Below are 16,638 nucleotides of genomic sequence, written 5' to 3'. Positions count from 1 at the left end.
TGAAATGCAGAACACAGTGAGCAGCATGTGGTGTTCTGAGCTGTGTCTTGCATTTGCAATGATTGCTGCTATGCTCCAGAGGCTTTTTGGTTCACAAACTATGTATTTTTTAACAGAGTACACGATCACAATGTATGACACCAAGAAGAAGGAGCTGAGATGGAATGCCACCTATTTTGATTATGCAGCTACTATGCCTGATGAAGACGTAAAATATAGTAAGAATTTAACTGCAGTCTTTTCTTTTTCAGATATTGGCCACAGGCAATGTATACAGGCAAACCTATTTTTTTTTTTCCATAATGAATAAGTTGACTAAATTTTGGAATTCATATCTATCAGTTTTTAGCCTTTGGCTTAATGTCTCAAGCCTGTTAGTTTCAGGTCAATGCAACCTTTGAAGATATGACTCTTAAAATGCAGTGGGAAATGGCAGGAGAGGAAGCAAACCTGAACTGCGATGCACAGCCACTGAACAACTCTGTAGTTTTTGCCCAGAGTGTGGGACACTTACGGTTAGTTTGTCTTCCACAGTCGAGTTTACATTGAGGTTAATCAAATTGGAGTCTGCAAGGACTGCCTGTTTGCTCTCAGTCACAGAGCAGCTCTGCAGGGCTGTCTTCAGAATCCTGACACTGAACAAAGGATGGCAGAGCTTTCAGTCATTCAGTAAGAGACTTCTCAGTCGCTTCTCACCCATGAAAGCTCCCCTTTCGGCATATGCTGAAGACATGACCTGTGTGTTAGTTAATCTGCAGGTTTAGCGGTGAGGTCTACGAGACTCGCTGTTGTACATGCTGAGGTGACTAAACGTGCTTTTCCTGCTGTCTGACTGAACCAAGCTTTTATCAGTGTACGTTTGACAGCTTTTCATTTCCAAGATGCAGTGAACTCCACAGTTATGCGAGGCTTGTTAATATGTGTTACTGAAATTGCATGTAAGCAGCAATCCAGATAATCTCCTATACATTTGTATATTGTAGAAATGTCCCACTTTGTGTCTAATGGAGATGGACTGGTGGTGACTGTAGACAGTGAGTCTGGGGACGTGCTGTGGATTCAGAATTACGCTTCTCCTGTGGTAGCTTTTTACATCTGGCAACGTGAAGGATTGCGGAAAGTTATGCACACAAATGTGGGGATAGAAACTCTGCGATACTTGACATTCATGTCTGGGGAGGTCGGACACATTACCAAGTGGAAATATCCTTTTCCAAAGGAAACAGAGACCAAGAGCAAATTAACGTGAGCATGAGTATTCCTGTTGTTCTCATTATCTATCAGTCAGGTTTTGACAGCGGCCCTTGCTCTCCAGCAGTGATTGTCTTTCATATTTGATCTTCTACTGTCTAAAGGCAGAGACACACAAAAAATCATCTACTTAGTAAATGTGTTCCTTATTTTTATCAGATGTTTAATGTTGACTTAATATTTTTGGATGTGGAGCCTTTCGTTTAGATGCTGAGCATTTGGCAAATATCAATTTCAGTAATTATAACAAATAAGAAATGAATAATTATGACAACTTTCATAAGTAAAATGGGTTGATCACAGCACTTCTGTCTATGAATCCGGGGTTTTCAAGAAGTAAATATTGATGATTTTGGAAATGGATGCATTGGTTGTGAATTAGGCTTTAGCTAGCATGGTAAAACATCCATCTGTCTATTTCATTTTTACACACTACTTTCTTTCCAGACCAACTCTTTATGTAGGAAAATACTCCACGAGTTTGTATGCATCGCCATCGATGGTGCACGAAGGAGTAACGGTTGTGGTAAGTTGAGAGCTGCAAGAGATGAATGGCACCTGCTGGAAATTGCCTTTGCAGAATTAGCATTGCTCTAGGATGTAAAAAAAACCGATTAAGTTGAAATTCAGTGCTTTGAGTAGAAAGACACTGGAGCATAATTTCAACAAAATGTACAGAAGTATTTTAAAGTGCATTTTTCTCATTTTAAATGAGAAATAGCCTCCATATGTCTAAAACAAAGATATTTTGAATGGATCTGGAATTCTGAGATTGCTTCCATTAAAGCATGATGCACGTTCCTACATAAAATGGTTCTGCAAGAACCATTCTGTCCTGTAATGGAAGATCATGTGAACTGATGAAGTTTGTTCCAGTATTGAAAAGGGCTCCTTATTAAAATAAAAAATAATACTGATGGTTGTATGTTTGCAGAAATTAGGTTTTAAATTGCAAATTTGAATCGGTAAATACATGGCAAATTGAATATTTAATGAAACAATGGTAATAGGTGTTAGAATGCGTGGCTGTCTTTCCAGAATAAGTTCAGATGCTGCAGAGATGTGACTGTAGTCATTAGGTCGTGTGCCAGGAGTCGGGCAGGAGTGAACCAGGGGCTGCTGTGCAGTATTGGTGCATCGTGGTTACTGTTAAAATTGTTGATTTTTTTCTTCATCAAAATTACTCCCTCTTGATGGGAAGCTGCTCACAATGGCTGTCCAAACAGCAGATAAGGCTCCTGTTTCACTTTTCTAAAAAGAGAATAATCTCATCTCCTAGGCAACGTGTAGCTTAGAAGGTCTAATGTCCAAGGCTGCTGAAGCATTTGCTGAGGGCGTAAGGGGCAGTGTTTGCTCACGGTGACTTTGTGGCCAGTTTTTGCTTTCCCACCAATTCTGACCCTCCATTCTTTAATTTGTTTGCCTGCTGAAATATTCTGGAGATTCACTGCATTATTAATTGTAATGATAATCTCTCTTTCTAGCCCCGTGGCAGTGCCATACCCTTATTAGAGGGTCCAAAAACAGAAGGAGTCACAATTGAAGACAATGGCGAATGTGTTATCACTCCCAGTACGGATTTAAAGTTCTCAGGCGGACTGAAAGGAAAGAACAAACTCAGCTATTGGAACGACTTGCTGTTAATAGGTGAGGTCCCTTAGCCTGCGTCTGCCTTTCAGGCAGGATCCACTGCCATCTGCTGGTGGCTGTCCTACTCCAAACCTTAGAGCTGTTCTCAACGGCTGTACTTCAGTCATGACTGCCAAAACTGAGACAAGTACTGAGTTCTAGTAATAATTGGCACTTTGTGCCCCTTACAATATGCGTTGATGTTTTTAAGTAGACGTCTGGTTGTTGTTTTTTACAAGGCATCTGATCTGCTTCATTCAGTAAAGTGAACGAGGAGTGATCAGAAAGTTGTTTATTGCTTATTTTGCCCCTCATCCAGAGGGGGGTATAAGGCAGTTTATTGTGCCCATTGCTGTAAGTGCTGCATTCTGGTTCCTTCACATTTCTGTTCTCTTGTGCACAGTATTACTTTAATTCTCATTGTAGCCATCAGAGTGTTGTCTATCCCCCATTTCACAAATGTAAGACATTGACGATCAGAATAACGAGGTGTCAGCCTATTTTGTGTGGCACAGGTTCCAAAATTTCGGAATTGACTTTCCAGGACACTTAAGAATTTTGCTTCAAAAAAAAAAAAGCAAGCCAAATGACAGAGTTCTTGAAGTGATACATGATTATAATCTGTAAATGCCATAACTGACCTCTATGACAGGGACAGGAATGCAACTTCCAGCTGCCTTACCTGCTGCCTTTTCTTTCTGTGATGCTGTCCACTTCTCAGAGTATGTGAAGCAGCTCTTGTTGAACAGCTCTCATTTCTCCACTATGCTCTGCAGTGAATGATTTGTGCCCTCCATCTTTTCCTTTTCCTGCTCTATTTATGAGGAATCTTCCTCTGTCTAATTGCAGATGTTAGCTCAGTAGATTCTTCCTCTTCGTACTTGGCTAACACGAGCCAAAGGAGTGAAGAGTAGTTGCAGTTGAGTGCAGGATCAGTTCTTCTTCCCTTTTTCTGCAGTGTCATCCTTGGAACCATTTTAAATCTCAAATGCGATCTTTGCTCCAAGGCCAAATCACGAAGCAAAGCTAACTTGGGAAGGAGCCAGCTACGAGGCATTGTAATGTGTATTCCTGTTATGGTCACAGAGAAGCTCGTGAACTAAATGCACAGTCATTGTTTGAGTAGAGACCTCTTAGTGACTGCATTTCTGTGCCTGTGACTGCAGGGGCAGAGCAGAGGAAAAAATGAGTTTTAAGCTCATCTTGTACTTTGATGTTCTCAAGTGTTTTGTATATCATCTTCCATCTACGGTCTTCATCAACATTTGAACACGTGTGTTTTATTTTAAGGGCACCATGAAACTCCTTTATCTGCCCCTACAAAGATCCTGGAGAAATTCCCAAGCAACTTACCTAGGAGGCCTGAAAATGTGATTCCAGCTGACTCTGATAAAGTCACTATTGAGAAGGTCTGTGATGAGGATAATCATCTTACTTTATGATTAAAGAATGTAGAGGAATAGAAGCCGTGGAGGGGCTTAGCAAAAAAGCATGTCAGTGTCCCAGAACCCACGAAGACACTGAACTAAAAGACCATTCTCTGCCTCGTAGGTTATTGACATCGTTGAAGGTTCTGCACCAGAAGTGCCTCCTGCTGTTCCAAAGGATATTGAGGAGAAACCTGCTCAGCCTGTTGCTCGGCCAGAAGCTCCTGTGGACTCTATGTTGAAAGACATGGCCACGATCATTCTCAGCACTTTCCTACTCGTGGGCTGGGTGGCATTTATCATCGCCTATCCAATGGTAATGCTGACTTGTCTTGATGGGGTTTTCTGCTTTGGGAGGAGCAGTCGCATGTGAGAGCTAACCCCAAGAAGAGATACAGCAGTTAGGAAATACTGTAATTCTTTTTTTTTCCCCTCCTCACTTTAACTCCCAGATGTGCTGGGGGTTGCAAAGGCTAAATATCTGACAGAACAGTCTTTCCACTGCCGTATGTGCCAATGCACATTCTACAAATTCTGTTTTTTTGCATCTGTTAACTCTTTTTCACAGATACCGTCTTAACATCAGAGGCTTTACTCCCCATTTGCTCACTTGAACCTCTGTCATGTTTTCTGACTTGCACCTGCAGCAGGATAAAGGTGTTAAAAGACACCTAGTTAGCCTAAGTCAGCTTTTGCCACATTAACCAATCTGTTGTGATTGCGCAGCTTTGCTGTGAAAGCTGAGAGTGAAGATGAGAACATGAGGAAAAGCCCCTTTATGTCTCCAGCTTACTTAGCTAGCAGTGTTATAAGAAAGTTTTCCCCTGTCTCTTGGATGTATCTACTCTAATAGCTGAAGCGTTCCTTTTAAGTAAGGAATTTCAGTCTCTCACTTATGAACTGAGATCCTCTTTCAGAGTGTACATCAGCAACAGCAAAGGCAGCATCAGCTGGAAGAGAAGATACAGCTCTTGCAACAACAGAAGCTGCCCTTCCGTGCTCCCAGTGATCTGCCACCAGAAGATTTCTTGGACATCTCCTATGGACAGACAGACAGCTCTGCTACCAGCACACCAAATATGTCGCCCAAAGCATCAAACCATTCTGCATATTCCAGCATCTCCACATCTGATGTTGGGAGCTGCCTTTCTACAGAGCAAGAAGAGGGAGGTAACGTAAATCTAGTGCGTTTGATTGTGAATGTCTGTGCTTCATATATAAAACAGCTGAAAAAGACCATCATCCTCATTTAGTCTGCCTGTGGCAAAACATCAGACAGGTGTCCACGACTGACTTGGAGCAGAAATACTTGCTTTAGAAAAACATCCCGTTCAGAGTTGTTACTGGAGGGATTTTTGTTGTGCATGAGGATATATTATAAGCTGGAAGCGTTTCATATGAATAAAAATTATGTATGAACGATAGTCAAGGAATGAGTTCTGCAGTGTGCGCTGCCACCCCTGCCTCATCTTTCTACACAGTCTTTAGTCCCTCTGGAGGGCTGTGCAGGGAAACAACTACTAAATCCACTTCCTTTAATTATCACTGTGCAAATTCAACAGAACTTTCTAGAAAGATTTTATCTGCTGTCCAAGACATGATCTTTTCAGACTTACGTCAGGTGTTTTGTACTGAGTATGTTTGAAACTGTGAGTTGAATCTCACACACACCAGGATTTGCCTACTCAGCATGAGTACCAAAATGCAGCTGTTCATTTCTTTTGATCATCTGTGTTGTGAATTTAATGTTTTTTTACTTCCAGCATTCTTCCAGCACAGTGCACAGTAGTGCACAGTAGTACAAGGCTGACTTGATCCATCCTAAAGCAGTCTTTCTGCTTCTTGTTTTCGTTTAGATGATGATACCAACAGAGTGATGGTTGGCAAGATTTCATTTAACCCAAAAGATGTACTGGGGCATGGAGCTGAAGGAACAATTGTTTACAGGTAAATGACTTGCATTCAGTATTTAACAGACCAATGTTTTATTGCATTATACCAACACCTATGGTGAACAGAAATACTTTAAAATATTTTGTATGGTGTGTTTTCATGGTGTTTCTGCTCTAGCAAAAACTACTCCTCTCAGATATGTTTAAATGACCAAATGTATCTGTCCAGTGTGAAAAATACTTCAGTATGCCTTTGTGAAATGCCCTGTGTTGTCATTTGTTTTGTACCTTGTCCACGTTAGCCTTGTTATATAATTGGTTGAGGTGGCTTTCCTGTCTGCAGGGGGACGTTTGATAACCGCGATGTTGCAGTGAAAAGAATTCTTCCCGAGTGCTTCAGCTTTGCAGACCGTGAAGTGCAGCTGCTGCGAGAGTCGGATGAGCACCCGAATGTGATCCGCTATTTCTGCACCGAGAAGGACCGGCAGTTCCAGTACATCGCTATCGAGCTGTGCGCCGCCACCTTGCAGGAGGTGCTGAGTCTCCTGCAAACCTAAATGATTTTGAGTCTTCTCGCTGGAAGGCCTTCAGTTTCCCTTAGCTTAATGAGCTGCTGAGGTTCTGCAGCAGATGTCCCAGTTATTCTTGCCATCTGTGAAAGTTAAACGTTCCTAAAACAGGAATATTCTTAGAACTCCAGGAGTATCCTCCAACCCTGTACTGACCTAAGGGAAGTTGTTGTCCTTTGATACTCCTGCAAATCACTCTGTTTTAGGCATCCCTCTCCTACCATCTGGACCCTCAAAACTGCTCCTGGAAAAACAGTGCTGTGCGGAATTCTAACTCTGAATGATTTTATACAGCTCATCACCTTCAGACAGAAAGGCTAGTGCATGTGTGTTCCCAGCTAGCATTAGACTGCCCACAGTTTCCTGGTGTTTTTTTTTTTTGCATATTATCTATGCAGAAACTTACTGATTTGATGGCTCTATCTTCCATTTTTCTGTTGTCATGTACAGTATGTTGAACAAAAGGCCTTCAGTCACCATGGCTTACAACCTATTACCCTCCTGCAACAGACGACATCTGGTCTCGCTTACCTGCACTCCCTCAGTATTGGTAAGAATGACTTTATTTTCAGTACGGGATACAGACTGATACATTTTCTTAACTATGAAGAAGGAACTGATCTGGTGCTGACCTGTGAAGTGATTGGTTTCCCCTAGTGCTGGCAGCACACAATACGGTCTGTCCTAGCACTAGATTGATTCTTATGTTCTGCCTTCAAAATTCTGCTGCATTTAGGGTAGCCATTACCTTTTGTTCAGAGCACTGCATGTTTTTGGAGAGAAGACATGCAAAGTGTGTCTGCAAAACAGTGACTTGTGATGGAATTAAAAAACGTGCCATTGACAGTAGTTTGACGAAATAAGCAGTGGGTCAGCCTTGTGAAAAATGTACAGTGCAAATTTACAAATTGTGTTGGGATTGCCTGGAGTGCATCAACAGGTGTCTGTTACAGTGCACAGGGACCTGAAGCCCCATAACATCCTCATCTCAATGCCTAATGCCCACGGGAAAGTCAAAGCGATGATCTCAGACTTTGGCCTGTGCAAGAAGCTGGCAGTGGGCAGACACAGCTTTAGCAGACGGTCGGGGGTGCCGGGAACAGAAGGGTGGATTGCCCCAGAGATGCTGAGTGAAGACTGCAAAGAGAACCCTGTAAGTGTTTGTCTTCCCTTCAGACCTCCCTGCGAGAAGGCAGCACAACCAGCAGGTTGCACAGCTGCAGACTGACCTTAAGATGTGCAGTGCTGGATGCCTCAGCACTCATGCTGACGTACATTAGCACTACCTTTTTTAAACTCTGCTTCTCTCTCTCACCATATGTCTGTATTTATTTATATGTAGCCATTTCTTTCAATTAGTAACAAGTCTTAAATAGCAAGATGTGATTCTGAGTTGTATTCTGTGCTCAGATGCAAATAACCACCTGATGATGAGACTCACATTCTCCACAGGAAAAATCTTGCAGCTTTTAATTAAATAATAAGCAATTATTATTAATTAAATAATAAATTATTGCTTATTTGCAGACGTACACCGTGGACATCTTTTCAGCAGGCTGTGTCTTTTACTACGTGGTATCTGAGGGCAGCCACCCCTTTGGCAAATCTCTGCAGCGACAAGCCAACATTCTGCTGGGTGCATACAGCCTGGAACTGTTGGATGCAGGGAGGCACGGTAAGAAAGGCACATAAACAAAGATCACTGCTGAACTCAGTGAGTATCCAGTGGGTGCTAAAATTGTCATAGAAAAGGCAAAACTGTAACCCACAGTGAAACCCACTTAGCAATGGTGAAAGCTGTACTCCTGCAGTGAAGCTCCTGAAGTTCTTAGATGCTTTTGGAGAGGAATACTCAGTTAGTTGGAAAAATCTGGATTCCTGCAAGCTTGACAGTAGAGTTTAAAGGGTAGGAAAGATCTTCCTAATTGCATTGGTGCAATGTAACATTCTGTTGGTTGCCTACAGTATCTGAGGGTGTCATTTGAGCTCTTGCTTGGGATTGCACAGGAAGAAATAGGAAATTTAACCATTTTCATACAGAATATTAGCTTTCCCTGCAGCTTCTGAATGCTCACCCTTTTCCTTGCAGAAGACATAGTGGCTCGTGATTTAATAGAGCAAATGATAAACATGGACCCTCAGAAACGTCCATCTGCCAGCTGTGTGCTAAAACACCCATTCTTTTGGAGTTTAGAAAAGCAGCTCCAGTTTTTTCAGGTTTGTCTCGACCATCAGATCTTGAATTCACTATTTTCATCCCTACTTTGTGCATGTTTGAGGTGACACAATGCAGGATAACGTTGCCAAGCCAGTTTTTAACAAGAGAGTAGACTGCTGTGGTGAATGTGTGTATTAAGCGTGGGGTGGGAACTGGGCGAGGACTTGAGGTTCTTTCCAGTCTTTTCTATTCAGTGATTAAAAAGAAATACAGCTTTTGGCAGATAGTCTTCTGTGATTGTATTTCACTGTCTTCATCCCAAGCATTATTCCTTGCATAGTATTTGTCCCAAAGTAGAATCACCTCCATTATCAGGAGGCCAGAAGCTGTAATTTGAAATAACTGGGAAATGCTTAGGAATACAACTGAAAATAACTGGAGTGTCTCTTCCAGGACGTCAGTGACCGGATAGAGAAAGAAGCTTTAGATGGTCCAATAGTCAAGCAGTTAGAAAGAGGAGGAAGAGAGGTGGTGAAAATGGACTGGAGGGAGCACATCACTGTTCCTCTTCAGACAGGTAACAAATGGTGTCTTGTCAGAACGGCAGGCAGTTCTCTGTTATCCCCGGTTTGCACGGACAAGAAAGTAAGGACAGGGGCTCAGTTCTGGCACAGTTTTTCCTTGTCACCACAGCGTTTATTCAAATTATGTGATGTGTCTCACTCAATATATGAACATCTCATAAACATACATTTCTTTTGAGGCCAGCAACTCCAACTGCCAGCATCAAAACAAACGTTAATTTCTTTGGCAGATCTTCGAAAATTCAGATCGTATAAAGGAGGCTCAGTACGGGACCTTCTGAGGGCGATGAGAAATAAGGTAAAGTTTCTGCCTATGTAAACCCAACAGACTAACAGGTTACTTGTGCATGAAAATACACCTTGTACAGGCAGACTGGAAGACTCCACCTGAGCTTTCCCCTGTTGCTTTGTTTCTTACAGAAGCACCATTACAGAGAACTGCCTCCTGAGGTGCAGGAGACCCTGGGCTCCATCCCAGATGATTTTGTACATTACTTCACAGCTCGTTTCCCTCACCTGCTCCTACATACCTACCATGCAATGCATATCTGCTGCCATGAAAGACTGTTTCAGCACTACTATGATCAGGACTCTGCAGAGAAGAGCATTGCAGGAGATGCTGTTTGAGAGCAAAGCAAGCTTTCTTCTCTGGAACCAACATTCCAAGCACAAGGCTGTGAAACAGGCCTACCTTTTGCAGGGAAAAGCAGGATCAAAGAGCTGAATTGTCTCTTTGAGGAAACCAAGCTTCCAAGAAGTGCCTTGTACTGTGCCTGCACTGGATCAGGAGATAGTAGGAGACCAAGGAGCAATGAAGGTGCAAAAGCAATGAACCCTGGTGCTGGAGTTATCCCAAGGAAGGTCTCAGGAAAGTGAAGAGGGAAGCTGGATATAAGCATCATCCACTATCCCTATACTGTACTTGATGTTGTAACTTGTGTTTTACTGCAAAGAATCAAAATACAGTAACTGAAATTATAGAATTACGAGGGGGTGGGACCCGCAAAAGGAACCTTTTAGTTGCAGCAAATCAGAGCCTGCCATTGCACTACTGCCACACTGCATTAGGCACACTGCAGTGAGGGTAGAGGGAATTGTTTTTAGTGAGGCAAAACCTCTAAAAAGACTCACCCTTGTTAAATCAGCATTACCTGGAAACAGACCCTCCTATTTGAGCAGATGAAGTTAGAAAACTTGAAAAAAGTTAAAGGCTTTGCAGACCTCACTGTTTTAATGTCAGCCAGTATTCACAGGAGAGCTAGAGCCGTACTTGACTTAAACAAACCAGCGTCTGCACAAGTAACTTCAGGAGATACGCTGATGTCAGCAAGAAACTGCTCCTGAAATGGTAATGATTCACCCACTGCAAGCATTCCTTCCTTTCTTCTAAGGAAAAGGAAAAGGCAGCTGCAGAACCAGAGGTAAGAAATGAGTCCTGGGTAAAAGAAGCTGAATGGGAACTGAGACATATCAAGCAGTGAATTGATAGGAGGAAGAAAGCTGCAAAGTTACCTCATTTTCTGCTCTATGTCCATGGGGAACCTGTGTTTCTAAAGATGCAGTATTTCTCTTCTTTGGCCCTAAAGCTGTGACACAAAGCATCAAGTGTGTGCGAAGGATGAAGAAATGCTGAATTCTAATTTGACAGAGGTGGGTGTGTTCGTCTGCAATGTATTTATTTAACATATTTATATTTATTTAATAACTGTTTTGATACCACTTCCTAGTAAAAAGTGGTACGAGTACAAAGCATGCCAAATCTTCCTTAATCATTTTTGTATTTATATTTAATCATATTATAACAACTGGAAAAGTTATACTGCATCTTTCAAAAAATTCATTAGCTAGAGGAAAAGCGGAGATTGATCTGGTTGTGCCATTGTGTCTCCAACTAATAAATCATGGACTACTCTGTGTGTGAGCGATTGGGCACTTACAGTGACTGTAGTGGAACACTTCACTGTAAGGTTTTTCCTAGTTTTACAGTGTTTGAGAGCAATTTACTATTTCTACAGCTTAAAGAAAAAAATACTTTTAACTAAGGAGATTTAAAGCCTATTTCCTATTTTTGTATTTCTCATGTAAAGATCTTTTATAATTCTACTAAATAAAGACTTGTACTCTCATAAAATGACTTCAGTGATGATGTGTGCCTGTGGAAGTGAGCTACACTGCTAGCACACATGGATTAATGCAGGTTTCAGAACCAGGGCTGGAGAAGGTGAAAGGGAAGGGGAGCAGCACAGTCACACCAACCTCAGGTTCGTATTTCAGCATAAAACCCCCCCCTTCCTGCTATTCAAAGCTACAGCTGTGGTGCAGGACAGGAGCAAGGGGGCAGGGGGGAGAAGCAACAAGAAATAAAGGAATGTATATAAACATTTATATATACATATATATACATATATAAATGTCCACACCACTACAGACTTGAAAGTCTCCTTCTAACACACAAGGAGTCTTTCTTTTCAAAGGCACCCATTCTTACCTCTTAGAAATACAAGGGCCTCGATTCAAACTCTGCTTCACTGTATTACAAAGATAATTGCTATCTGACTTCCTCCAAACTAACAAACAGAAAAGCCAAGAGAGAAAAAGCATGCACCTGCACTCAGGGTGGCCCTGCTTTATTTACAAAACAGGAGTCATGGGGCAGATTAAATACAGGCTCATCCTTTACATGGTCACAGTCAAATACCCCAACAATCTGACTACTGAATCAAATCTGGGAGAGCTTTAACAAGCCAGCTGACAAAGCTCCTGTCTTGGCCCCCCTGTAGGCCATCAGAGCACACCTTCTGAAAGTCTCAGACACTGCTGAAATGGCCTGAGGACAAACACTGCATCATGTCACACAGTACTGAAAATCCAGGATTTAATATTTCAGTATCTCTCAAGAAATTAACCTGTGAGTCCAATGAGTACGATTAAATGAGACCAACCTGCCTAGCAGTTATCCATGCAGGAGAGCTGCAAGGACAAACATCCTCATTTCTCCAGTGCTTTGCTGTTCAGAACAGACAGACCACTTAATGTCCCCTCCACTAGGTTTCATGAAAATGCTATTAGATACTTTCCCCCCAACATTCCCCTCCCTCTCCCACCTAATCTAATTTCTCTGTACAATCAGTTCAGAAAAAGGACAGTGGATTAACACCAAAAGTTCAATATTAAAAAAGATTCACTTACTTCTCGTCTCCAGGTACAGACTGCTAAGTTCCTGAATGGTTTACAGAGAACGAGTCAAGAGTTATGGTTCAAATAACATGAGGGAAAGTGGGTTTCATAAACACTGTGAAACAGCTAACATTTCTTGCATTAATTTAAATAGGTCTCAAGATGAGAAAAAAAATACACAGAAGCAGTGTGTTACTTATATTTAATCAGAGACTGTTACAAAGCAGTTTGTATACATACATACGTATGCGCAGTTATCTATGCCTGAAATACAGTTCACAGAAGGTTCCCAAGGGATGCCAATGATGTTTGCTCCGTATTTTCTTTGAATCTTCTTTGTAAACTGAATGCTATAAAAATTAAGCTACAATTATTGGTGCCTGCATGCACTAAAGCAATGCACATACTTACCAGTCCTTCTGAAATCAAATTCAACATCAATATTTTGCCCTTGATCAAAGATCACTGATCCCATCCCCTTCATACCACTTACACAAGAGCTGCATCAAGTTACAAGAACATTCCTGACATACTGGCATCTGTAGCTGGGCTACTGCAGAGAGGGACACATTTCAATAATGTGCTTCACCTGAGGAAGGTAAACAGGAGGTCTGAGTTTGCTGCACAGTAACTAAAGTCTCCGACTGGGCAACCTGAAGTCATTAAGCAGAAGTCTGAATCAAAGTGTGAACTGGCTCCCTGTTCCCCACTTACTCCTTCAGAACTGCATCATACTGTACAGCTGCTGTAACTGCATCAGAAGGTGAGCTACGTCTTAAGACTGCCCACTTGAATATGAAAGCTCAGATTCCTCCTGTTTTGTCCCATCTCAAAAGAAAATAAACTTAATTCTACCAAAAAATACTTCAACTGCCATAAAGTTTCACAGAGAGATAACATCCTACTGCAGTTCACACTAGGATCTATCCCAAAGAAATACAGTTTGTTGATGAAACGGTAAAGAACCTCATTCATTGCCAAGCTGGAGTACAAGTAGTGCAGGTCAGCATTCACCCATGGGCAGAACTGAGTTTTCAAATAGTAATCCAGCAGCCAAAAGCAATCCGTTACTTATTCTTACTTAGAATAATTATTACAGTGCTCAGTAAATGAGGATCAACTACACAAGGCAGAAGGAAGAGGCACAGTCTGTTAAGATAACAGCCTCACAGCGAGGAATTCCTATTAAACATGCCATGAAGTTGTAGGAGACAGAGGCAAAGATAAGCTACAAAATTTATTATGCAACTCTTGTTTTCCTCTAGGGAAAAACACCCAAGCAAAATTATTGAAGTTTACACATCACTACTTTTGCAAAGCAATTCAGTGCGAATGCCTGAAAACCAACACAAAGATGCTGGGAGATGGGCTGTGTCCAACTATTACAAGCACTGGGAATCCCCTTGAAACCTCACCTTTCTTTGATGAGACCTGCAACATTACATACAAGTTCAAAACCCCCAAACAAGCAATACTGCTGAAGTGTCACTTCACTCTTAACTAGTGAAAAGCGTTACGTGAGCCAGTGAAACGTCTGTCTGGGTTCTGCACTGCTACATCCTTGTGTAATTATCCACCAATGGTTTCCAAGAGCCCCTCAAATTCACTGTGTGATAATTTACTTACCAAGTGTAAGTTAAGGCACAGAGTTTCACAGCTTATCCAGCAGTGAACCTATCCTATGTGCCACAGCACAGAAGACTTTCATCTCCCACACTGATGTGTGGAGATGAAGCATATGAGGCTTAACTAGAAGTGGGCCATAAGCCAGAGAACAAGCAGCTCCTGGCATACCAGCTATACAGAGCAAAATTCTATTGGTAGCAACAATAATTAACAGCTAAAGAAAAGTTACAGTACAGCTACAAATTCTTACAAACTGAACTGCTTATTCCCCAGCACAAGTATCCTGTAATTGGCTCACTGATAAAACTGCCTTCTGCAATAGGCAATGAATGGAGAACTGGCTGACTTTAAAACACCAAAGGCAGCCTGGCTTGCACATAGTACCTAATCCACAAGCACAGTTAAAATCATTAGAGACCTTCAAAAGATTATCTAGGTATTCACTCACTACTGAGCACAGCAGTAGGTAACAAAGATACAGTGACATTTCAGAGATCAAAATTCCCTTTGTATTTAAAAGGTATCATTTGAACATATTATTTCAAATAGGAACATCAGGTACTTACAGATTAAACTAACCTGTACTGGCAGTGCTGTAGGATATTTCTTCTCTACCAGTAAGTAGCAAATGCTGAAATTCTGCTGCTAGTTGACAAAAACACAAATTGTATTAAACCAAGGAGTTCAACCCGTAATTTAGTTTTTCAATTAAAAAAGCTGCCGAACTTCAATTACTACAATTTGTCACTTATGAAAAGCATATGAAGCGAAGGCAACTATAAAATCACTTTCAATTTGCCTTTACGTTTCTGTTATTTTGATAACAAGCCAGAAGTTTAACAAGGTAACCCCACTGCCTAACACAAATAGAAAGGAAATTACAATACTTACATTGCCAGGGTCCTTCATTAAATACTCTCATAAAGTGTTTTCTTATTCTAGACTTTACAAATGAAAGAGCAAAATGTATTTTCTTCGACTAGAAGCTAAAGAAGTCAGTGCCTGCATGTATCACACACTTCTACAACACAATGGGGGGACAAAGAGAAAGAAAGAAGCTTTGCATGACATCTTTATTTCACAGCATTATATACTTCCCTAAGCTGGGACACTGAAACAGTTTCCATGGTTGTATGGCATAGTTTTTGGGTAATTCTAAGTTGCTACCATCCAAAACCATTTATAGATACCGATTACTTAAGGCAGCAGAAGTTGAAATTCAACACCTACCCTCTTTGAAAAGAACCTGGGAATGTGGCTAAGATGTAGGGAAGATTTAAGATAAAATTTGAGGCATGAGAAACCTAGATCTACTGCAACATAGTTACCTAACACACTGTAATGCCAACATGTGGATCATCTGCTTGTGGTTAACCTGCTGCTTGCACTCAATCTCTGTTTTCTCAGGATGTTTCAGCTTCCCTGAGAAACACGAGCATTAAGGTATGCTCAGGACTTATCTGCAGAGAAGCTCAGTTCATCGTTATGAAGCGGCAGTGCTGCTGCCTGGTACTACTGCAGGTGAGCCTAAAGCAATAGAACAAGTCAGCATAAACTTGTTCAGAAGAGACAAGGTGCGTTATTACTCACAACAGAGGTCCGATGCACAAATGTAAGTCCTCACCGACAGCCAGCACAGACTCATCAGGACGCTGAGAGCAAAGGAGTGAAGGAACCAGCCAGGAGCACACAGCTCAGGACGGGATGCTGCTGGCTGCAGAGGCGGCACGCCGAGGCGCCTGGCTCCCTCACACCTCCCAAGAACTTCCAAGGAGCAAAAGAGCATTCACTATACAACAGAATCTCTGAATTCTGTACTAGAATTGTATTTTCTTCCAGTAGAGCCTGAATAAAAATCTGCATTCTCTGATAATCAAAAGATTGCATAAAGCTGCTGTTTAAAGGAGAATACAAGAAAATTATCAGAAAGTTTTTTTCAGAACTTCCCAAACAAATCAGCTCCATACGTAACACTTCAGCCACTCAATGAACACTCACTCCATCCCCTGCAGGGCTGCCTCTGAGACTTCTCACTCCCAAACTCCTGTTTACCTCACTTAGTTCTGACTGAAAATCGCAGCAGTCACTATCACTGCATTTCTGAAGGAACTGCCAGCATTTCACTGGTAATGCTGCCTTGACTGCAGGTACATATGTACTTTTACAAGGTAAGTTTGGAGATGGCCTGCCCTCACAGTACTACGGCTCATAGCAGTCATCAGGCATGGCACAGAATAGTTCTAAAGCCAGCCAGAACTCCTGCCGTGCTACGTACTTTTCTACATCTCTCCTTCACTCCTCAGCACCAGTGGGTTAAAATTCACT

The 16,638-nt window shown here is 41.7% G+C and overlaps 1 protein-coding gene across 1 annotated transcript in view; it reads left to right on the top strand.

Annotated features, from left to right (window-relative positions):
* ERN1 (endoplasmic reticulum to nucleus signaling 1) overlaps positions 1 to 10,137 on the top strand; it is a gene marked incomplete at both ends in the record, with an annotated part of 29,058 nt that extends 18,921 nt beyond the window's left edge. Inside the window, 16 exons of the mRNA XM_079544380.1 lie at positions 117 to 218; positions 984 to 1,245; positions 1,699 to 1,777; positions 2,736 to 2,898; positions 4,171 to 4,289; positions 4,432 to 4,623; positions 5,225 to 5,477; positions 6,164 to 6,254; positions 6,543 to 6,732; positions 7,219 to 7,318; positions 7,722 to 7,921; positions 8,296 to 8,443; positions 8,858 to 8,985; positions 9,380 to 9,503; positions 9,741 to 9,808; positions 9,931 to 10,137. Of these exons, the coding sequence (XP_079400506.1) occupies positions 117 to 218; positions 984 to 1,245; positions 1,699 to 1,777; positions 2,736 to 2,898; positions 4,171 to 4,289; positions 4,432 to 4,623; positions 5,225 to 5,477; positions 6,164 to 6,254; positions 6,543 to 6,732; positions 7,219 to 7,318; positions 7,722 to 7,921; positions 8,296 to 8,443; positions 8,858 to 8,985; positions 9,380 to 9,503; positions 9,741 to 9,808; positions 9,931 to 10,137 (2,426 nt within the window). The remainder of the gene's footprint in view (positions 1 to 116; positions 219 to 983; positions 1,246 to 1,698; positions 1,778 to 2,735; positions 2,899 to 4,170; positions 4,290 to 4,431; positions 4,624 to 5,224; positions 5,478 to 6,163; positions 6,255 to 6,542; positions 6,733 to 7,218; positions 7,319 to 7,721; positions 7,922 to 8,295; positions 8,444 to 8,857; positions 8,986 to 9,379; positions 9,504 to 9,740; positions 9,809 to 9,930) is intronic.
* Between the last annotated feature and the right edge of the window lie 6,501 nt (positions 10,138 to 16,638).

This window comes from Tetrao urogallus, assembly GCF_951394365.1.
Source record: "Tetrao urogallus genome assembly, chromosome: 18".
Lineage (NCBI taxonomy): Eukaryota > Metazoa > Chordata > Aves > Galliformes > Phasianidae > Tetrao > Tetrao urogallus.
Note: the sequence above shows the minus strand (reverse complement) of the source record. Positions and strands in the feature narration are given on the sequence as shown.